This window comes from Tympanuchus pallidicinctus, unplaced genomic scaffold (assembly GCF_026119805.1).
Source record: "Tympanuchus pallidicinctus isolate F22 unplaced genomic scaffold, pur_lepc_1.0 scaffold16, whole genome shotgun sequence".
NCBI lineage: Eukaryota > Metazoa > Chordata > Aves > Galliformes > Phasianidae > Tympanuchus > Tympanuchus pallidicinctus.
Window position 1 is genome coordinate 19,740,446 of NW_026294679.1, and position 23,310 is coordinate 19,763,755.

Here is a 23,310-nt window from a genome sequence, read left to right on the forward strand (position 1 = left end):
AGCAGCTTGCATCAGTACATCTACATCAGGCAAACCCAAAGGTGAGACATTTCTTCCACAAAAAGGCTGAAATACAGGCGAGGAAAACACAGACCAAGAAAGGAGGTAACAGCACAGCTAGGCTAGGCTATCATGGCCAGAACAACACTTCCCTATTATTCCCTGGTCCATCAGGGAAATATTCTGAAGTTCATTTGCATAGGCTCTCCTGGCCCTTAGCTTTAAATAATGCCATCACCTTTTCCTTTCAGTTACAGCATCACTTACCTTTTTCTTTTTAAATACGGTAGTTTCTAAACACATTATTTACCGACGTGTAAAGTAGCTCTTTTTAAAAATGATTTTTACGCCAGAAGTCCCACGGTTAAAACAAAAAATGTGACACTCAAAAACTGCACACTGTTTAAATGTTATTTTATTAAATATCTTCAGTTCAAGGTTTCATTGTAACAAAGCTATGAAGGTTCTACCAACATTCAGACCAAACAAACAAACACTAGCTAACTTTAGTTATTTCTATATCATGCAAAAATTCTGCATCAAATGCCTTCCATTTCCTGTTTAAAATGTGATATTTATAATATATATTATATAGATGCTTATATTAGCCCCATAAGAGAACATTAAGAATGCTAAAGGTGTACAGCTGTGTTTGATAATGGCCATACCAAGCTAGGGTTCTCATTAACTTAAAAGGAAACAAAACAAACAAAAAGAAAACAAAAGAGAGTTTGTCTCCAAGACTGTGCAAAACCAAGAAACCCGAGAGTTCTTTTCTTTTTAAATCTTCTCTGAAAGATGCAGATACTTAATACACAGGGTTTTCTTTTTCTTAATAATAATCATCAGGTAAAGAGACAAGGAAGATCAGACCTAAAGAAGGCATGCATAATGTTTTGTATTTATCCTTTTAAATGGCATAATTGTAATCTCCTGTTTGCGCTCTCGTGACTTAAAAAAAAAATCTGAATAAAATATCCCGGCTTTTCATTTTTCCACTTCACTCATTGGCTTAGTGCTGTCTTTAAAATGTTTTGAAATATTAACACCTCATGTTTGCCCCCTAAGCGTTCAAGCCCCACAGTCCTCCCTGGGGTGGTGGAGGGAGGAAGAGAAGAGTGTTTGTTCAGACAAACCTGAGAGATGCGCATGGTCTTTTCCAGCCTAACAGGTTATCTGATCCAACCCTGGTGTGGCGTAGCACCTCTCTGAAATAGGGAGCAGACAGCAATCTGGGGGAGACAGCCCCACTTTGTGCAACAGCTTTTATTTCCTGCATTCTGTTAAATAGGATTAAAATTCCAAATTAGCTTTCTTATGTCCCGTAGTCTGTGCAGAGGTTGCCTCACATTTCATAAGCTGTCAATGCAATCACGTTAATTTCCTTCAAGGATCCACAAAAAATGATGAGGGGTAGACAGAAATTCAGTAATAGTCCGTCTCAGATTCTGTAAATAATGAATAAGCCTGTCCTTCCCCTTGGTCAAGACAAACTCTGTTACTGAAAGGGTCCACCAGAAAGGTAATTTACTTCTTGGGGCTAGGATCACTTCTTGGTAAGATCAACAAAACAATTCCACATTCCCTATGCAGTGAACAAAGGAAACGGACTCCCTTTCCAGCAAAGAAAAGAAAGGAAGATGACTTGGCCCAAAGGACAAACATCAGATCACATGTGCTAATTCCCTTTCCCCTCTGCTTCATGAGGTATCCTCTAACAACCAGAGGCAGCACCAGAAGGTGGCCTGGAGTCCTACAGCTACGGTTTGAGGTTCTGATCTGATAGTTTCTGTGTTACAACATCACTGTAAAAAATAGAAAAATTATCCAAATAAACACTAGGAAACATGACACTTACAAACATCAGATGGGTTATAGTGGTGGGGAGAAGCACCTGGCTGGGGCTGCTGGCTCCCACTGCTATTTTCATTGGAGATCAAACAATTCAAACAGGAGGCCAGGTAACCCCTTTAATTCTATGGGTGCATATATTTCAGTATAAAAAACACACGCTATTTATGCCTCGTATAGGAGTGTATGTGCAAGTCTTCATGAAGAACGTAACACTAAGTTTCTTGTCTGCTTCCTAAGGAACACGTGTTCTGCAGCACTGTGGATCCCAACTATGCTACTAGAAAGGAAAAAAAAAAATAGAAAATCCCAGACATATACCCTCTTTCCTCTGAAACTTCTGCTCTTAATGCAATGCATTTTTTTTCCTTTTTCCTTTTTTTTTTTTTTTTTGCTGTTGTTTTGTTTGTTGTTGTTAAATTAAATAAGCTGGCTTCAAGTCTCCACATCTAGCCAGGTAGTAGCTGTTCCTAGAACTTATATCTCTGAAGAGCAAGCTTCTATCTAAATTATATTCACTTAAATCCATTTTCTTTAATCCCTACTTCCACCATTAGTTTTAAATCAACATCCCGTTTTGTTTCTTTAAAAAAAAAAAGTCTATTTTGGGATCCAGCAGCCGAGCAACCAGCTTTCCATGGCGTTCTGGCTGTGCAGAAATGTAAGAAACTCAGGCTGAAGTCAGTCTGCTGGGCAGTGCGAAGAGAAGCGCCTCCTCGCTCACGAGCCCCAGCCTTCACTCTGGCTCCTCTGGGGTCTCCACGCCTCCGCTCACTGACTGAAGTCACAGTTCAGCCTGAACGCGATGTTAACTTCCACTGGGCTTTGTAGAACACAGTTCAGCCATCCGCTGCTCAAGCCGCCTTCTTTTTTTCTCTCCCTCTCTCTCTCTCTCCTTCACTTTTGCTTTCCCCCTCACTTCATTTCAGAAAGATGTTCCAGCTGCTGCCATTTTCTTAGCCCTGGGGGAGGGGGCACGTTGGATAATCTGTCATTTAATTAGCATTACTCCTGTTTTTTAATTATTTTATACAAACAACATGTCTTTTTTTTTTTTTTTTTTTAAAGATTTAAAAACACCTTCGTACAGCAGAAACAGACACGATGGATCCATGGAAAACAACAGAAAGGCAGCGCCTGGAGCATCAGATGCATGCAGGGTTTCGTGCATTTGGCTGCTGCCTGTTTGTAATTTTTATTTATTTATTAATGTCAAAACAGACATGACCATTGCTGTCACTCAGGCACTCCAGAGCTGCTTGCTAAGAAGATATTGCCCTCCAGCTGAGTATCTCCTCAAGTTGCTGCAGTCATGAAGAGGTAGCATCCACCCAGAAAGGAGAGGGGAGAACAGGACAGAAGATGAAAGGAAAGAAAGTCAAATGTTAGCTGTGCACAATTCATAAAACAAGTTTTTCTATAGGCTAATTACTTGGTGCAGGGAGAAACTCTTCCTAAAACAGACGGGCTCATCTGGAGAGCTATGAAGACAAGAGGGAACATATTTTCCTTTCCAGGTGACTCAGTATGCTAGTAAAATAGCTGCCTGCTAAAATGAATTGCTTGACTAGAGCAGATCTGGATCTACCATCTCACAGTGATGTGTGACAGAAGTTGAAGAAATTTTCCCGAAGGACTGATAAAAAGTCTGGTCCTGAGGAAAAGTTTCTGCCTCATTTCCAATTGGCTTTTGCCTTGAATAGAAGAACTACAGTAATTACAATTTTAAAGTCTTCAATACTTAGATCCCTGGATTTTCTTAATGTCTACAATGTAATGTCCTTTATATCCTGATCTGTTCTGCATCTTTTTTGATACTTTGCAGTAGATTAAATCTATGATAGGAGCCTTCCTCAACATTTCTATGATGAAAAGTGATGTAAATAAGTTATTTTTTTTCCCATTCCAAAGGCTTTAGTCTTCTAATTGTCTGACTTCCTGAAAATTCAGCTCTCTTGAAAGCTTCCCTGCTTGTAGCACATCCAGACTGGCTGTTACTTTCTAAATTCCATCTGTGATCTCTGCAATTTGCTTGTGATAGTCCACATTCTTTCCACTGCCATCATTAGGGTTCAATCCGTCACAACATGTAAGAATAAAAATTGCTCTAGGCAGCAAACTAGAACCCAAAACTATACTAGAGTGGCTCATTCTCAAATGACCGCATTTAGAAAAGCTTCCTCACCAAGTATGGGAGTTGGGTTTTTTTGTTTGTTTTCCCTTTGCTCTTAAATAGAAAATCATTAGTAAAAAAGTTGCTAAGATTAGGAAACTTAGGTGTTTAAAAACAAATGTGACGTAAACTTCAGCATACAGTGAAAAGAGGCAGAAAGATTACGTACATCTGAATAAGAGAAACCACTATGCCACAGCAACCAAACAAGAGTCCTTTCTGTAGTATAGAAAGCAGATCTCTGATAGCTAGGAAACAGAAGAACCGGGCACATCACATGATGCTCTTCCTCTCTGGTCAGCAGAGCAGGACCGTTAACTGTGGTCTGAGCACAGAGCTGAGGAAGCACTATAGGTACAATGCTATGCTCAGGGACAACGTCTGGCACACAACTCCAGTTTGTTAAGAGTGGCAGATAACCCTCCTGAATACAGAGGACAGGGCTTTCACAGAGCAGTGTAAGTTATTAGCCTACAGACAACTGAAAACGATTCTCTTTCAGTCAGCTAAATATCACTGAATAGTCAAGGCGCATGGCAGGGAATTCCCACATAGAGCACCTTTGGTGCGTGCACGACACTCTCTCCCTGATAGCCCGTACCTGTGTGTGATCCTCACTGGAGAGGTGCTGCAGGGGCTCCAGAGCAGTGGTAGTGGACATTCAGCCACTTGCCATCTCGGCGGTGCCAGACGCGCGTCTCTTCGGACTGCGTGGTGCGGGGCCGGCCTTGGCCGTCAATGTACTGAGTCAGGCGGATATATGCGATGCAAGCAGCATCTTCACCAATGACATGGACGTGGGGGTTCAGGATGGTGGTGTGTATCGGCTTGCTGTTCTTCGACAGTACTGGCAGAACATGCAAAACCATCAGCTGAATTTTACCACCGAGAGAGGAACAGCTCCCCTCCCATCCACCATCTTCTGTAGTCTACTCACCTCCAGCTTGGTTTGGGGATACAACAAAAATTGCTCATCATTTTCCAGGTAAAAATCCAAGCCTTTCCAATTCTTTTTCCTAGCACCAATCCTTTTCCTTTGGAACTGAGCCCCTACTATTGCCTAGAATCCCCCATTCTCCTTGCTCTCACTTCAGTAAAGGATACTTGTTACTCTCAATATCAAAACTGCAGCTTCTTCAGTTACAGGAAATGCTGTTTTAATTACCAGAACATTGTTGCAAGAACGTAAATGATCAGGAAATCTATAAGCTAGGTCTGCAGTAAATACAAACAGGTCTCAGAAAAATGTAAAACTCACTCTAGTACAGGCTTCTGAAAGAGACAAAATCTCTGCACACTTGGAGCACTTGGAATTTCAAACACTGAACGCCTTGATTCACTTCTCAAAATAAAACAAATTACATTTCAGTTCTCATCTTGTGGAGACACCCAGAAAGGGAGGCAAATCCCCTCTTACTGTCCCAGGCTGGCAAAGTGATTCCTGTATCCATTTCAGGGGTTCATTAGATATTAGAGATCAGAAACTGCCTAGGAAACTCCAAGTTAACACATCAGTAATTTGTGTATGATTATTTTCATGGTTGACTATTCAGTATATCTATCTCAAACATACAGTTGTTTTTTTTTTTTTTCTTTAAATATGATCATTCTTTTCCATTTTGGATCAGTAGCAAATCTGGTGCCACAAGCTCCTGTTCTCCATGCTTTTAAATAATTTGAACCAGGCAAATCATATGCCTACAGGGAAGAGATTTGGGAGCATAGAAATTGTTGGTGGAAAAGACTTTGAGGAAACCATGCTATCTCTTATAAATGCATCACAGTCCATGCACAACCAAGTGCTTTCTGGTTCTGATGGTCAGAATAAACATGAGCAATTTTCCCCCAAAAAGTGAAATAAGGGAAAATTAGAGAGAAGGCTGATAGTGCTACCAAATCTACCCACTCACAATTCTCAAAGTAAAACTTATGGAAATCCATTCCTTCAACCAGGTTCCCCAGTGCTTCAGGTTCAAATGAGGTCAAACCAGGATCACAGATTTTTCTGCAAAGAAAAACAGCACAGCCTTAGAGCCTCCATTTGTGCCCATTTACACAGTGAAATATTAGTATGGTATGTGAGCTGCACCCCGCATGCACCTGACAATTTCACTACTCTGAGGAGTAAGTGCCTGGATGATGGGGTACTGCAGCAATACAGGGTTGGTGCTAGTCAGCACTTCACACAAAGCAAGCATCTACTTTTCTGGTATACAAACTTGTATTTTATTCTCAGACAACTCTACTACATCTTAACTACGAATGATAAAGGCTACAATATGCAACACTTTTTACTGTCCCTGTGTGACTCCTTACTCATATCCAGGAGTCGAAACATAACTTGCACACCACCTGTCAGAAAAGCATCTACACACAAACCACTAAGTACTTACGTATAAGCATCAAAGTCTCCATTGTTGATGGCTTCTATCAGCTGCTCTGTTATCTTAATAATTTCTTGTTTACGCACTGTGAACAAGGAAGAAAGAGCAATTTAACTACACATAAGACTTAAATGGGAATATGAGGTTAGTGGGTGCTTCCTACAAGCTATTTGCAGAGCACCATTAGTCTAGATCTCATAGGTCATAGGCTGCTCCCTGCACTCTGGAGATATGCAGTAACAACAGCCATCCATATGAGAGTAGAGGGGCAGTGGTATGATAGGGGAATGGTGATCCCATAGTGCAGGGAGAAAGGAAATAAAGATGTAATGTGCACAAGACAAGCCTTTCTAGAAGAATTTGAACCAGAGGTGTCTCCTGAATGACAGCTCTGTGTGCTTCCAGGATTCTGACTAGTAAACCTGCCAATGTGAACCATCTGTCTGGCAGCTTAAGATGTGGAAACCCATCACCATTGCAGCCATACACAAATGGCCACCAGGCAGACCAGACCAATTGGAAAAGTCTTCCAGCAACCTGCCCATCACCACCACCAATACCTCAGCTACTGTGAATGCTGCAAACAAGCAATTGGGACATGAAGGGATGATTCCCACAAGCTAGAAAGACAACTGCAGCAGGATGGATGGATTGGACAAACAGATCCTAGGTGTATACTGATATGCATTCTGCTCCTCAGGCAGATCCCTATGGCAGAGTTCTTTTCAGCACAAGGATGGCACTGCCATTAACCCAACTCAGCATACTGAGCAAGTGAAGGCAGGTGGCTAGCTGCCTTCTGCTGATTCAGCACCTGTGCACTCTCTTCTCTTGGTCTCCTATAGCTGAGAGGAGGCCCCATTCCCTTTGAATTTTTTCCATCTCCCACTCCATACCAGAAGTCCTTAATGCTATAAAGTTTGGTTTGGCCCTGCCAAATAACAGAACTTGAGTTCTATAACTGTGTGCACATCCAACAGCTCTTCAGACTTCCCACAGTTTCCCATGAGGTAGTATATACTGCACACTGTACAAACATCTAAAAAAATGCTCTATCATTATGTTTGCTGTTATCAAATAATGTACAATTCCTACCATCAAAAGTAGAATGCCTTTAGGAATCTAAATTGCAGGTGTCTGACATGGAACTAGTCGCTTGGCTTCTCTCCTGCAGGCCCTTAAAGAAGCAAGCACCTTTGGAAGTCTCACCTGAGGTATCTCAGATGCCTACCAGCAGGAGCATAGTGTTGGAGTCCAACCTGCCATCTTTGGATGTCCCAGTCAGGGAAGCTGAATTTCACTCTAGTTACTAGATGCTAGACTGAATTCCCTCCACCCTGAAACTTTATCCACGTGTGCCTATCGCTCCAGCTCTGAGAGAGAAGTGCAGTGGAAGATCATCAAGATGGTAATCACATTGGCTACGAAAAGTGTCTGCATCCACTCTGGAAATCCACTAAGAGGACCATACTTTTGAGTTAGACACAGAAACACCCTGGATAGGGGATAGCTGGTTCATGATGCTAAAGAGTTAGTTTTGCCGCTTGGACTGTATACATTTGCACACAAAAAATGACACAGAAAGAATGAGTTAAAAGGATACGGTGGGCTATGTCTATTGGGAAAAACATTTTTACAAAGCCTCTCATCTGGAACCATTTCCCCATGAAGCAGGCCTGTGCATTGCAGCCCTTCCCACGCAGAGCACACCCAGATGCGTGCAGTGCCTGAAGGCAGGGCCTATAGGAAAGGTTCCTCTTGGGACAAAACCTGCAGACCACAGCCCCTGTGTGCTCCTCATCCCAGGAAGATTGGCACCCGCTTCCCAAACGCTGCCACACAGCTGCGTTTCCCTACTCTTCAGCCACACCATGCCATCAGACCGTGCTCATCAGCTTGCTTTCACTACATGTCCCGAGCTGGAGTTGACACACAGAGGGTGAGCCACGCTTTCCAAGGAATGGTGCCCCAGGCTTTCGGGCAGGAAGGCATTCACACCTGCTGCTTGCTATGAGTCCTGGGGCCTCCTAATTCACACAGCAGCAGGGCACAGAAGCAATCAAGCACACACCAGCAGGAAAGCGCGACAGGGGGCAGCCTTTTGCTCTGCTGGGTAGTCTCACGGGATGACCGGCCACAGCAGCCGGCTGGAGCTGCCGCAGCAGCTCTCAGGGAGTCGAGGCCCCATCAGAAGGCGCAGCGCGCAGCCGGGCTCCCCTCGGGGCGGCGGGAGAGCTCCGGCCCGCCCGGCCCCGCGGCGCCCCCCTGCGGCCGCCGCTGCTTCCTACAGTCCCGGGCGCGGCGGGCGGGAGCGCCGCCTACGGGCGGCCGTGTGCGGAGCGAGCCATGCCGCCTCCCGGCCCGGCCCGGCCCGGCCCTGCCCGGCCCGGCCCCTTCCCCGCCCGCTGCGAGCGGCCGTGCGTCTCGCCGGCTCCTAGCAGCCGCCTGTCCCAAGGGGGCCCGGAGGTGGGGGAGACGAGGAATACTTCACAACGAAGGTGATTAGCGTTAGTTGTACTACTCCACTACTGCTACCCGGCTGCTAACTTACACGGTGCACTGTTAAGTACAAAGGGAACTACTGGAGTTAGCAAGGGCTCCGACCGAGCACGCTCTAACTCCAATGTCTGCCCTGGGCTGTCCCAGGCAAGAAGCTTCTCTTCACAAGACTGTGTAGCTGCAAAACAAACGTAAGCATTACAATAATAAACAAACAAACGTAAACCAGAAAGCAAAACCAACAAAGAAGTACAAACGCACACACAGCCCCAGCCCGAGGGCACGCAGACTCCTGCAGCCCAGCCAGCTCTGCTAGCTCAGCCGCGGGCGCTGCTCCGAGACACCTCGAGCAACAGAGCCCCGGGAGCTCAGCGGGCACCGTGGTGCTGCGGGTGGAGGGCTGAGGAGAGCAGGAACACCAGGGTGAGACAGAGCAGCACGAGGGTGAGTAGGAGATGGGAGCAAAGGGAAAGGCAGCAGAGCACCCCATCACTGCAAATCTCACTCGGGAAGAGGGGTGAGCGGGGAGATGGTGCTCCCCAGGGCACTGAACAGAGCCTGACAGGAGGCGTGAGGTAATAAGGAAACAGCAAGGGCACTTCACAGCAAAAAGGAATTGAGAAGAGATCATTTCCCTTCCATTCTGGCTCAGCAAAACACCTTTCCTTCCCACTGTGCCTCACAAACCAGCAGTGTGACATTCTTACAGCTACTTCAAAAATAACTCACAGAGGCTCTAACTGCTGCACCACATGAGATATGGGTGCTGTGTGCAGGAAAACATGGAAGGATGGCAGGAGGAGACAGAAGAACACACCTGGTCCTCCCTCCTCAGACTGACCTGAGCAGAACCAAACAGTCCCAATGTTCCCAACTCACAGCAAAAAACCTCCCACCACAGAGTTCAACAGGCAACAAGTAAGGTGTGTTTGTAGGAGGGAGGCTGGGAACACCATGTGCATCCTTCTCCAACCTACCAGCTTGTGCACACCCTGTGTGCAGAGCTTTCGAACCACAGGCTCCTCTCACAGAGGCAGCCGGTTCGGGAGGACCATGCAAGAGGCACCACAGCTGACTGACCAACCATGGTATCAGCAACTGAGCACCACAGTGCAGTGTAAAGCACTGCAGAGAGAGATGTCCCTCAAAGCCAACACTATCAACAGATTTTCATTCTGAGCACCTGATGGTGGGTTTAGAAATGCTGGAGGGCCTTGCAGCAGCCACATCTCTTCCAGAACACAACTGATGCAGGAATCAACAACTGCTATTCACTCACACTGTTCTTCCTGAGCATCACCCTTGGCCAGGGAGCTCCCAAGCTCGTGCCAAGTGAGACTGAACTCAGCCTCATGTGCCCTGCAACAGAACTGCTCTGCTGGCCCACCTACAGAACAGGAAAGCCAGATGTGCAGGGATTCCCCCGAGGAGACCCCGAGAGGCAGCGTATCTCCCGAGAAGTTCACATCTCACCTAGATGGAAGCAAGGGAATGGAATTGGCCAAGATGAGGTTCTGTCTTTTCAAAAAGGGAGGGAAGGGTTTGGAAGTTTTCAGAGTGTGAAAGAGGGTATTTTGCAGGAAGGGAGATGATTTCTTTTTATTCTAGAGTACTGAAAATGAAAAAAAACATATCAACATTCTGGAAGGAAGTCGAGGAAAGGAAAGTTCTTGGGGAAGGAGAAACAGGAAAGGTAGGAGGGAGGGGTGGGAAAAAGATGCTGTGGAGCACTGCACCCCTGGACTTACTGGCTGAGAAACAGAGAGAAAGCTGGGACTGCATGGACTCAGTCTGTGTTTTGCTCTCACTGTGCCTCCGTCCTTCAAGCACTGAGCTGCCGTCCCCGGTGGAGAGAGGGGGAGCTAGCATGGCAGGGAATTAAAACACAAACACAAACAAAACACGCAAGTTCAGTAAATAAAAAAAGAGAAAGGAAATAGGAGAACATTAAAGAAACCACAATGCTGGCACAAAACATGCAGGAGTATCCTTCAGGGCAAAGCCAAGAAGACAGCTTTACAACATGGAACTGCTGTGCAATTTATATAGACACAAGGGGCTGCTCCCTTCAGCCCCACCACAGTGGAAATAACACAGCCTCGAGGCAACTGTCACTGATGTAGCACAATGTCTCCTACAACACAGAATAGATCTGCATAACCTGTGTCTATTGAAAATATAAGGTCAGAAGCAGAACTGCATGAGATCTTCCCTATTTCCAGAGTCTTGGCTATGCAGAATGCTGAGCTCCAACACCTCAAAGCTTTTGGTGCATTTAATCTTGCTCGAGTGCTTGCTTTACTTAAAATGGGGAGGGGCAGGAGTGGAAAAGGAATACTACTATAAAATGAAGCACTAAAATTACCAGATAGAGCTGGCCATAGCACAAACCATTACTGTGGGAGTTCGTTCCCACCCAACTACCTTTCAAATATTCCTTTCTGTTAAGATCATAATATATTCTAACCTCTGCCAAATCTGTTTTGATTTGCAGCAATGCAGTCCTATATAATTCTTCGTAGATTTAGTCCTGGCCAGCTGCCCTTGCTCCCCCTCCTAGCCTCACTCTCTTCACAGCATTCATATTCCCGTCTTGCAGGACACCCATTGGCTCAGATGGATCCAGTATGGAAACTCTCCTGAATGCAAGCTTCCAAAGGACAGGAGGTTCTAGACAATTTTCTATTCTGGGCAGATATGCAGCAGAGATTAGGTAAACCAGATTCATCACCATGCTACAGAAACCATCCAGTTCTCTTCCCTCAAAGCTGGGTTCTTAAACCACAGTCTACTCTGGCAAAAAGGTGAGAGGCTGCTATGTTATTATGCTACTATGCTATCATGAAGTCAGGACTCATTTGAAACAACTGGTATTGTATAGCTCATTCAGGCACCAGCATACATTTCTGCTCCCTGTGACTCCTCAGAAGAGAAGATAGCAGCTTGTGACAAGCTGCAGGAAAAGCAGCAGGAACTAGCCCAGCTGACTGAGGTGACATTGCTGCTACACCACAGGGCCAGCTTTCATTTTTCCCTGGATACTGTAGTCTGATTGACTACAGAGAGAACAGGGATGCCTCTGCCTAAAAACAAACTAATACCATATCTGCCAACTGCATTCACCCATTCTAAACCTGCTCATTCTGGAGAACTTCTTTCCCGTCTTCCTTTTTTATGGAGGTCAGGATAAAGACAGCTGCTAGAACAACACTAGCAGATAAGGGACACAGAGCTCCTTCATCTAGCGAGTTTTATAAGCACAAAATATTTATGATGTGATCACTGAAAGGCATGAAATCTCTTCTTAATCTCTTCCTCTACCAGCATCTCCATCAGGGTTATGAGAAATCAGTTCAGACAACAGGCTACCATCTTTGTCTCTGAAGCAAAAATAGAGAGACCCAAAGAGGAGGGCCAGGGGAAAGAAAGGTGTGTGCGCATCACTAAAAAGGTTCCCAGAAAGAGGCAAGAAGGGAGACTGCTTCTTTCTCAAGTGAGAGGTTTCAACTCCCTGTAACCTGCAGGGAATCATAAAAAGCAGATTCCAAACCTTGAGAGACTAGCAGAGATTTTCCATGCCTAGAAATGGACTGGAGATGAACAGATCATGAAATTTTCAAGCAAATCTCTAAATCTGAGACAAAAACAAATTAGTTCAGGACAAAAAGGGTTCGTATCTCACAGAGGCCAAGTTAACTGCTTCCCCAGCATATTGCCCACTGTGACAGGAATGGCAATGTCATTGCGAATTTATACAGAAACATGGGAAGACAGTTCAGTGCAATGATCAAATCTCCAGGAACCCCTGCCTGCACTTTACTGTATTGGAAGTTACAGGCAAAACACCTACCTTTCAGATCCTCATCTTCAGTTGTGGTGTTACAGCTCTCTGTAGAACCCTGCATGGCAGAACAGAGCATTACCAGGCATCAGCAGTCAGGAGTTAGTAAATAATTTGATTTTTAATTTTTTTTTTTTTTGTGAAGGAAGGTAAGGAAAGCGTAAACACATAGGCAAGAGTGGCAGAGCCAGGATGACACAGCGAAGATTTGGATGAAAGCAGGCCAAATATTAAGCAAAACTTGATAGCATCACTGCTAAACTTCTGCACGTAGAAGCAAGTTCAAGCCATCCACGCAGAATTTTTATAAGAACAGAAGTAACCACATTCTGTCAAGTGAGATCAAATGGGAGTTGCTTCTCTTTGGAAGAAGAATAGCCACAAGAGCTTAGGAGTCCTTCCTTAGCTTTTCTCAAAGGAAAATATATATATATATTAGATATATATATATTTCCTGAAGAAATATATGCATGAGCACCTGTATCTTATCTTCTCACCCTGTCCACCTAAAAGTGGTGGTTACACACCACTGTGGAAAAGAGATGATGATATTTGAACTGTTGCCCCTACTCAGGCTCTTCTAGAGATCTACATCCACACAACACATCCCTCCCAGTGTACTGCCAGCAGGACCATGCTACAAACCAAACACCAGAAAGGCAGTCACACAAAGGTGAGAATGTCGGAGAAAAGTTTCTCTGGCAACACTCCCATCCCTTACCTTTATGCCATCTGTAGCATTATGGACAACAGTTGTTTGAGGCTCCTAGGAAAGGATGGAAGAATCATTAAACTCCAGCTCCCATGCGTTCTCTCATTTGCTTTCACTCCCCAGCAAGTGGAGAAAAGGTGACTGACATAAAAATCAAACCACAAATTCCAAACAGCAACATGTGCTTGCGTGCACGCGCACACACTTCCTGCACAGAAGGTTTTCAGAAGAGAGACACTATCCTAAAAGCTACAGTCACAAGGAGACAAAGCCCCCAGCACTCCCTGCAATTACTCCAATCCCCAATTTGCCTCCGGAGAAGAAGACTGGCACAAATGCCAGACAGCAGCACAACAGCCAGCCCTCTGTGGCTGTTCATCAGGTAATGGTGACTCAGCAGTGTCTTCACTGGATAACGATTCAGAAGGTGAATGAAGGGTGATACTGGGCTGGGGCCTTTGTCTCCCAGGTTTTGGGAAAGTATGCCAGGTGTCCTGTCCTTAAAAAGGGACATTCATAATTTCCTTATCAAACAAGGGTAAGCCAGACCACATAGATGCCTTTCATCAGGAGTTGCTAAGGGAACTGGACTGAAAAAAAAGGCTCGTTTGTCTACAAGTCTCTACAGTGGGATCCAATTTCAATAATCATAATTAATAATTTAGAAAGGTTCCTTCAGTATCAAAATCATAACGAACAGAGCCAGTGAAGAGAGAGAAGAAAATTATGAAGTGTCCCAAGAACCCTTTGCCCTGTAACAAACAATAAGAACATCAAATCCCACCATTCCACCCTCCAAAAAATTGCCAAATCCAACTCTCCAGTGACACACAGCAAAGAGCAGCTACAGGCCAATAGGTGCTAACTAGCTCCTGCTCATCCCTTCACTACCAGGATCCCGCACCATTTCCTTCAGCTGCCATCTCTCTGGCAGGGTGGCTCAGCAAGGGCACCACGACTGTGTTGGCGCAGTGATGTACACTAACCCACACAAATCTATCACTCATTTCACTGCTGATCTCCCAATGTGCTGATGAGAGCACACTGTGCTGCATCATTAACTGCACTAGGCAAAGGGCACCCTATGAAGCCTGCTGTACACTGCCTGTCAAACAGAAAATGCTAGCCCAGCAAGCCAGTTAGCTGCAGAGGATCAAGCACACAACTGAGTAGGCCAAACAGACTGTCTAAGGCCTCGCCTGAATACCCTTTGCCCTTTTCTTCTGTGGTGTCCTGAAGTCCATCCTCAATTCTCTAGATGTTGGAGAGTGGATAGAGCTGGGCCACTCTTCTTCCAAACCAGCCTCCCCAAAGCCAGCAGGACCAGCTGAACGGGACACAGAACTATACAGGGATGGCACAAGGGGAAGTCCAGGCAAGCTGCAATCCTCACATCCCACCACAGCTCTGCTCAGCACCCCCACCCCAAAGCCTGTGAGGCTGTGACCAGTACCCACAGCAGCACAGGGACACAGACAGAACAAAGCCAAAACACAAGCTGTAAAAGCAGCACAAGCAGCACTCGGGGTGGGGGGGAGGAGTGAAGGGAACAGGACAGAGTCAAAATTAAAACAAACAGGAAAAAAAAGCCGTTGGGGAAGATACCATGGACGTCTGCACTGGGGGTGTTTCTTTTGCAGTGCTTACTATACTGGTTTTGTTGTTGCTCTGTGGCTGTGACAGAAAAACATGTTTTTAGTTCTCCTGCTGGGCAAGGACAGCAAGATAAAAACAGCATTGCTTCAACTCCAACCTTGTCTTCACACCCACCCCTCCCCTCCATCTCAGACAAGAAGAGTGAGGAAGGAGGAGTTCTGCCCAGACTGCTGAACATCATCCTTACCTCAGAGGCAACAGATGTTTCAAGGGAAGTATCAAACCCCACATGTGCATGGACTGCTAGAGCTATAAGGAAGGAAAACAGAAGGGGAAAAGGCAGCAGCCTAAAGGGATAGGGGGAATCTTGGAAGGAGCGCTGACAAAAATATCTGGTGAAGAAGAATGGGAAATGACAGCAGTCCCCAAGAGAAAGACTACAAAAGTGACAGAAGCACAACTGCCAACGTGCTGCCTCAAACAAGGGACAAATGGGAGTTGTGACTGAGGAGTACCAAAGTGCCCAGAAACAGTCCTAAATATGCAATGACGCTGAATCTCCCAGAGAATCTACTTATGTAAGAAAACACATGATCCCTCAGGAAAAGGTAGAGAAAAGGTGAGGTATGGTGCATTATGCCCTTGCTGAGTCCTGAATTACAGAAACTTATAGGGCCAAAATATGGAAAAGTGAGGGGAATGCTCACAAGGAAAAGTCTTTGCAATTCCCCAAGCAGCAAGTTCTCTGGATGGCACCCAGTAGTTTTTTCGTCTTTTTCCTCTTCTGTTCCTTGTAGCTGTGGTTAAGAATAGAGTTCCTGCTTCCTGCATTCACACAGCACAACAGTGAGGTAGTCACTGGCTTGTTGCAAAGAAATGTCCCACTATAATGTATGTCAGTGCAGTTGGGAATGAACAAACTTTGCTTCTAGGAAGAACCTGTGCCCACTACAACATGTTTCCTGGCACATAAATCCAGTCATTTTTAGGAGATGTAAGCCCACAGTTTATACTGCTGCATAACCCCTACACCAGGTGTATAGCACTCTTACTGTCAGATACCAGCAACAATGTCAAAATAAGCACTACAAGAGCCTCACTCAAACTCCTTGGTCAACAAGTGAGGGTGACTGGAGCTGAGCTCAAACAGCAAAGTGACCTTATTGCAGTTGCTCTTTATTCCACCATTCTTGAGGAATGCACTCACACTGCAAAACAAGGCATCATTACCCAGTCTCAAGCACAAAGAATGCACAAGTCAAATGCTGAGTTGGAAAACATCTGCCAAAAGTTTGATTAAGTCAACTAGAGAAAGAGCTTTGAGGTTGAAAATTCATACAGACCACTAATACTTCAGTTTTCCTTCACAAGCAGCGTACTTTGGCTTAGCTATCCCTTTAGGAGAGGAAGAGAGGGCAAAGAAAAGGATGATGGGGTAGGTGGAAAGAGTGGTGAGAGGGGGAGACAGTAATGAGGGCTTTAAAAGTTAATAGGGAAAAAAAAGAACATGTGACATACTCATTCCCCAAAACTAAGAAAGGAGAAACACTTTTCAAATTATTTATTGCCTCTTTCTATACAACCTCACATTATCCTAACACTTTGGCCTTCCAACAGCTTTACTTCCTCCATGTTATTTGCAGCCTGGTGGCACAAGAGATGACAGGCTGCTATGAGTATAAGAAAGGAACAGATGGACCTGTAAAAATGAATCCCAATCTATTTCATGGCAATGCTTGGGTCCACTTATTCATACAGCACTGAAGTTCCTGTATGTCTTCAAAACCAGTGATCCTAACACAGAGATCTAACTTCCAAACCTCTTGCAGCGAGCAAAGCACAATTTATTTTTCTTAGTTCACTGGGATGAAAAGATAAAGTTAGCATCAAAGAAGGCATACAAAAATGCTTTATACGTGAGATCAAGTAGAAAAAACATCTAGAAAGCCACTGTTCTGGAGAAAAAAGTTAATATAGCAGCTTTGTAGGTGTGGGATGTCACCTTACAAAGCACAAATCCACACGCACCCAGAACATGTAGCCTGCCCTCCAAACTGCACTGAGCATTCAGTTCATCAGTTCAGTTCATCCATCATACTCTTCCCCGTCCAGTGACAGAAAAAAAGCATCATATTTGCCAGTCAAATAGTATATCTGCCATTCACGTAGTATTCTACACCACAACAGAGTCCCAAGAGAATAAGAGGTAAAAGACTTAGGCTAAACACACTTCATAGTTGTTTCTCTAATAGAGGTATCTGATGCACTGAGTTTTCCACACATACTTGGGTATTCTGGCTTTCTAGCCAACTGCCCTCCAGTGGAAAAGTCTGGTATGTCTGACCCCAAGCCCAGGGTAAACAGCCAGCTCTTACCCCTTTTTCCCAGTGTCACTGGGCAGGCTGTGATCCTTGGTAATTCACAGCAGCACAGCTCAAGTTAGAAGAGGCCAATTCACCTAAACAGGTGTCAGGCCTTTCTGAAGATCCATGTAACACTATTAGTTTTGGCACAGCATTTGGCAGTGTTTCCTGAGCTAGACAAGAGACAGACAAGACAGGCACAAACAACACAGGGTGCAAGAGAAAGAAAACAGACCAGTGATCATATCACTAGGGACACACACTTCTGGCAAACTAAAGAATGTAAGTACTGATACACGGGCTGTCTCTGGTTATTTAGTCACCTTCACTACTTCTAAGTTTTCTACGGCTGACACTTACGAGGTTTATATATCCCCAACTGCTTTAAAACAACACGCAGAGGGAATTTAACTCCTGCTGGCAGTGGGCAGATAGGCAAAGCTAGAAAAGTACAAAGAACTCCTGCCCTGGTAGTTCATAAAGGCAGGGCTGGCGAAAAGCATGATACAAGCATCAGATTTTCCAAGCAGTACTTAGGGATTACATTTTGTGTTTGCAGAGTCTTAAGGCTCTGCAGCCTCCTAACTGAAGGAGGAAGAGGGGAAGTATCTTCCAGACAACAATGTAGAAATCATTCTGCCTTCTCATTACTACAGCATTCCTGTTCCCATCTACAGTAGCAAGAAATATTTTCTGTTCTTCTTCAGTCTAAAGGAGACAATGCCAACACTATGTACTTCAGTCACTGTTAATACCTCAGTGTACAGACACAGGCGTTATGTAACAGGCTGTATATGAGCCCTTACAATATGGCACTGGCCAATTTTCTCTTTGCTTCCTTCAGAGTAGATCTGACTACTTTTGTAACATATTCTATAGATGTCAAACATCTGGATGGATGAAAAACAAAATGAATAAGACAGGGGACGTAGTTACTGGGTATTTGGTCATGCTGGGATACATAAAACGAGATCAAAACAAAAGGAAGTTTGGTATTATAAACGCTCTGAAAACCTTTCCAATAAGAATGCTAAAAAAAAAAAAAAAGTGACCAGCAGCTCTGAGCCGCCTGGCAGTGCTGTGCCCACATATTTCATCTGTACAGTGAAGCCCCATCAATCTCTGCCACATTTGGAGCGACTCCCAGTTTGTTCTACACTGCAGGGCTCCCAACAAGGATGACTGCACCAGTACCAGGCAAAGCACCTGCTTTTCTTTTTGGCACCTCTGCAACTGAATGACAAAGCCCCATGTCCAGGCCAGGCACACACCTGCCCTGCTGAGCCCAGGAGAACAACTGCCTTTTTTATTTCACACTCCAGTCAGACACTGACAGCAGGCAAGGTCGAACTGCATTTCCAGCAGCGGATTTTCCACACGAAATGGGAACTGTGTGACTGGCCGGGGGCCAGACGATCACAGAGCCCTTTTAGTGAGGACATGGACCTTTCAGAGCACAATGACTCCCCGCCACCTCCCCCCTGCACAGACATGCTATGTAGGGTGATGAGCACAAGCCGAGCGTGCATGGCATGAGAATGGCGGACGCACGAATCGCAGGCAGCTTACGGGAGGTGCTCACCATCAAATGCACACTGGAGCTCGACTTCCTTTTCTGGACACACCATTGAGAGAGGGAAAGAGAAGGGAAGAAAGGAGATGAGAAGAAAAGCACAGAAACTATTCACACATTAGTGTGCCAGCGAGGGCCCCCCTGCCAATAATGCTCCCCTAGGGCAGGTATAAGCAGCAACAGAAAGGCACAGACACACAGCAAGGTGCAGTCAGAAGTTGAAGAGAACTGCTACACACCAGGGGAAAGGGCAGGGTGGAAGACTCTCATCCACTCAAACACTGAAGTCAAAGCATAGGTGCCCCATACGTTGATAAAAGGAGAGAAGAGGGAGGAATATATATGTACAAGACATGGGATGCAAGGGGAGTCTTTCCCATGTGCTTTCCCATTTCAGAAAAATGTGCAGCTTGCCCAGCAACACTGAAGAAGTGAGCAGTAAACCTCCAGTCATTCACATCATGTAAGAAGCAAGGGTGTGTTTGCAACTAGACTGAGGGGGTGGGAAGGAGACCACAGTGGGAGAGGTGTCCCCAAAGGCTTCAGGAAAAAGGGGAAACTTTCGTGCATAGCAGCAGAAAGGATCCCTTACAAAGAAATTAGGGCTGACTGGAGAGGCAAGATGCACCCATGCTCAGAAACAGAGGAAAAACAAGAAAGGCAAAAAGGCACAGAAAAACAGCCAGAACACCTTGCACTCTCAGATACTGGGAGAACAAGCAGTGAGCAATGCTTAAGCACTACCCAGCTTTCCAGGAATTTATTCTTGCTCAAAAGACATCTTCAGTCATCTTCAACGACTCCTTCACACCAAACATCACTTTCCAATAAACCAGGCTCAGCATGCATTTCTCTGCTCTTTCATGACACTCTCAGTGTCCCACTCTGTCCACACCGCATCTGGCAGGTCTCAGCATTACAGTTTCTCACCCCCATCAACTCGGCATAAACTTTCCATCCTTTGGTGCTATGTAAGCTTTGAAGCCCACCGATTTGTTGATTGATCTTCCACTTCATGGAGGAAACATAAGGCTTGCCATTCATTACCTGCCTTACAGTCTTCTGATTGATTCCATTTCCTTTTAAGTCATTTTAACTTCTCCACAAGTGTTCCCTAAAGCTAGAGCTAAGATGGGATATACCACCAGCAAATGAATACAAAGCTCACACTACTACCAACTCAGAGGAGTTTCCAGTCACAACAGGGAATTCATGACAGGGAAAAGATGAATTTCACACCAACTGAGAAACTGCTTCAAAACCTGAGTTATTTTTAATGTATCCTATAAGTTGTAGCAGACAGAGACACTGCAGGGAAACTTTTCTGTAAGAAAGATAGCATCACTTGATGTTTCAGTAGATTTCTAGTCAGTTACAGAAACAAGTAAAGGAGTGGAAAATGGTGAGAGAACCAAAAGTTCTTCATAGAGGGAGAATCAACTAATCCATACAGAAAACAATCACCCTTCTGTTTCTCTTCTTCAGAACTGAAGGCAAAAATATCACCGACAGCTTGAAACAGACATTTCTGCAGAGCAGAATTTAATTAAGTACAACCTAAATTTAAAAGTTTGTCTATTAACATGATATCCCACATAGCACATCATTTCTGACTAGGCGGTGAGTCAGGAGAACAGAGTATGCAAGTGCTATTACAACTCAGGACAGGCTGGACAACACCGACACCAGGCACTGACATTAAGTGTTAAAGCATCAAAACATTAAGTTGAAATAAACAAATGAAAGTTTCTGACAGCAAACTGGTCTCAAAACTCCTTCTGTAACGGCAAGCCATGTCATCCTTCCAAGACCAGATGAGTAAAACTTACTTATTTTCTTGCAGTGTGATTGTAACTCAGGAAGAAAATAAGATAACAGAAGCTTGCTTACTAATAGGTCTATTTCCATGACAGCTACATCTCTAAGTGTTTTTAAGCAATACAGAGATATCATGAGTAGAAAAAATTGTTAAAGAAAGAGATCTAGCTTTCAGTAAAGTACTTCACTGATCACTTGAAGGATTTCCCTGAATCTAAGCAACAAAACATTCTCCCAAATCGCTATGAGTAACATTTTCCTCCCAAACTCAGGTATTTTTTGTGTTAAATTCAGGTAGTCACTTCATAAAAAAGGAACAGATTCTCTTCAATTAAATTTAAAGAACCTCACTTCAGGTAACAATAAGCTCAAGTCAGCAGATGACAGAACATACCCCGAAGAATCACTGTCTCTTCAGCATAGCTGCAATATTAGAAAGAAGCAGCATAAACTCTTCTGAGCACCTACAGAAAACACAGCGCATACTAGAAGATGCTAATGGAAGTAGAGTGATTCCAGTAAAGATTCCACTCACTTCTACGCCCTTAACAAGGATATATTTTTTACAATAGCTTTTTGCATTCCTGCTATTTTCACGCAGTTCCCCTCCAGTCTGAAACAGATTTATATATTTGCATATTTACATATGTACAGATATGTATATTTATTAAAATACCACTCTTGTTCTAACTCACAAAATGAAAAATCATTTCAGTACTCAGTGTAAACTCAAAGTCAATCAGTGAGAGGCAGTCTGAACTAGCAGCTGTGGGGGCCTATTTCCACCTTCGCTTTAGTCTTTCTGTGCGATGCTGAGTCAATCATTTTGTCTCTGTGAATCCATTTTTTCTCCTGCCCTTTGTCAGCTTGTCTATTTAAACTGTAAGCTAAGAGGCAGGGATTTTCTGCTTAAGCATCAATACAGTGCTAAGCACATTGGACCCTTGATCTCAGCTGGAGTTTCTAGGCATTACAACAATACGGTACAAAGAGTGAATGCATCAAAGGTGCATAAAAAATGCCTTATTGGATGTCAGGACTTAAACAGACCTGAAGTGCTCACTCTGAGCATTTTGTGTAATGCTATTCAGCATAAAACTGGTGTTCAGGTGAACTTGGGTTCTCCTCATTTAGCTTCAGCATAATAATCTAATTTAAAGAGTATGGTTTCAAGATCACGTACAATACATAGACAGAAAAGGAGCATTAACTCATGGTGATCACCACATGGGTGTTCCTTGACCCCTACAGATTTCAAGATAGATCATTTTTGAGGATTCCCTGTTGGTTCACCGTGCTGTTGTGGCTTTCGTCCAAGGCATGTCATCTCTAACTGGCTTCTCAAAAGCAAAGACAGCTTAAAGAGCACTCCTGTCTTCCTCACACACTTTTTTGTTGGGCAAAGTGCAGGGAAGTACCCACTAGGCATAAAATGTACTCTTACTGCAATGTGCTTTATTAACAGCAAAACAAATGGTATATGGTACCTCTCTGCAGTTACATAAGACTAAGGGAAAGCTTTACAATATTACAAAATTAACCTTGTTAAAATAAAATGTGGGTTTTTACACTTCTAGTTAAGTTCTCCTTTCAGCTACGCTAGTCAGCATTTCCTGTGAAAGAGAACTATGGATGCAATAGAAAGACAAGGTGAACAGTCAACAATTTTTGCAGAGCACTTCATGTGAATGCTGTTGAACCTTTTTACATCCCATAGAATTCCACACAAGTTACTATTTGTATAAAACTCGGCCTGAAAAATATCATTAGTGTCATTTCAAATTCTCAAGCCTAATTGTTCAGTGGAAAAAAAAAAAGCCATGAAAAGAAGATGAAACTGACAAAGAGCTTAAGAAGATCTAATTTTAAAATAATTACAATTATATCCTTAACTAAAAATAGCAATTTGTGCATTAGCATATTCTGATTATAAAGATGGCTCTGACAGGCCCTCCAATGACTGGAAAAAAATGCATCCTCTCACACTAGAAGGAAAGGAAATCCCCCTTTAGGAGAAAAAGAGCAAGGTTGTTTCAAGTTCTGCCTAGAGACAAAATCAACAGCAGGACTATGACACCAACTACAGGGAGCCCAGATCCTGACAAGGTCAGAGAACAGACATTCAACAGAAAGCGTCCTTATCTTCATCTAGTTGTCTGCCCCTGCTCGTTCCTTAACCCCTCCATCACCTTCACTGGACAGTAAATCCAGATCACAGCAGAAAGAGGAACAAGATAGGAAGTAGATTTTATATGAAACGGTGCAAAATAAAGTTAAAAATTGCAGCTGCACAATGTTGCTCATAAATGCAGAATCGTAAAAATAAAAATAAAAATAAAAAATACCTGGAACCTACAGTGCTGGCCCACAAGATATCTGGTATATTACATGGCTCTGCAATTCGTCACTCAGTATCTTCTATAGCCTCGCTTTCTGGATTTGAAAGCAGAAAAGCATGCTCCTTTAGTGTCAAATCTGGGCCTTCCTTGTTGCTACTCCA

The 23,310-nt window shown here is 44.1% G+C and overlaps 1 protein-coding gene across 13 annotated transcripts in view; it reads right to left on the reverse strand.

Moving 5' to 3' along the window:
• Nucleotides 1-397: 397 nt before the first annotated feature.
• CAMK2G (calcium/calmodulin dependent protein kinase II gamma) overlaps nucleotides 398-23,310 on the reverse strand; it is a 111,381-nt gene continuing 88,468 nt past the window's right edge. The window contains exons 14-23 of one of the 13 annotated variants that reach the window (XM_052678229.1): nucleotides 19,002-19,034; nucleotides 15,066-15,134; nucleotides 13,470-13,514; nucleotides 12,758-12,806; nucleotides 10,656-10,769; nucleotides 8,960-9,085; nucleotides 6,418-6,493; nucleotides 5,935-6,029; nucleotides 4,626-4,871; nucleotides 398-2,813 (exon numbers count right to left, since the gene is read on the reverse strand). In XM_052678229.1, coding sequence (XP_052534189.1) covers nucleotides 4,639-4,871; nucleotides 5,935-6,029; nucleotides 6,418-6,493; nucleotides 8,960-9,085; nucleotides 10,656-10,769; nucleotides 12,758-12,806; nucleotides 13,470-13,514; nucleotides 15,066-15,134; nucleotides 19,002-19,034 — 840 coding nt within the window. In that variant the 3' untranslated portion in view covers nucleotides 398-2,813; nucleotides 4,626-4,638. Of the gene's footprint in view, nucleotides 3,156-4,625; nucleotides 4,872-5,934; nucleotides 6,030-6,417; nucleotides 6,494-8,959; nucleotides 9,086-10,655; nucleotides 10,770-12,757; nucleotides 12,807-13,469; nucleotides 13,515-15,065; nucleotides 15,135-19,001; nucleotides 19,035-23,310 lie in introns of all 13 variants that reach the window. The other 12 variants (XM_052678228.1, XM_052678230.1, XM_052678231.1 and 9 more) reach the window with 12 other exon arrangements.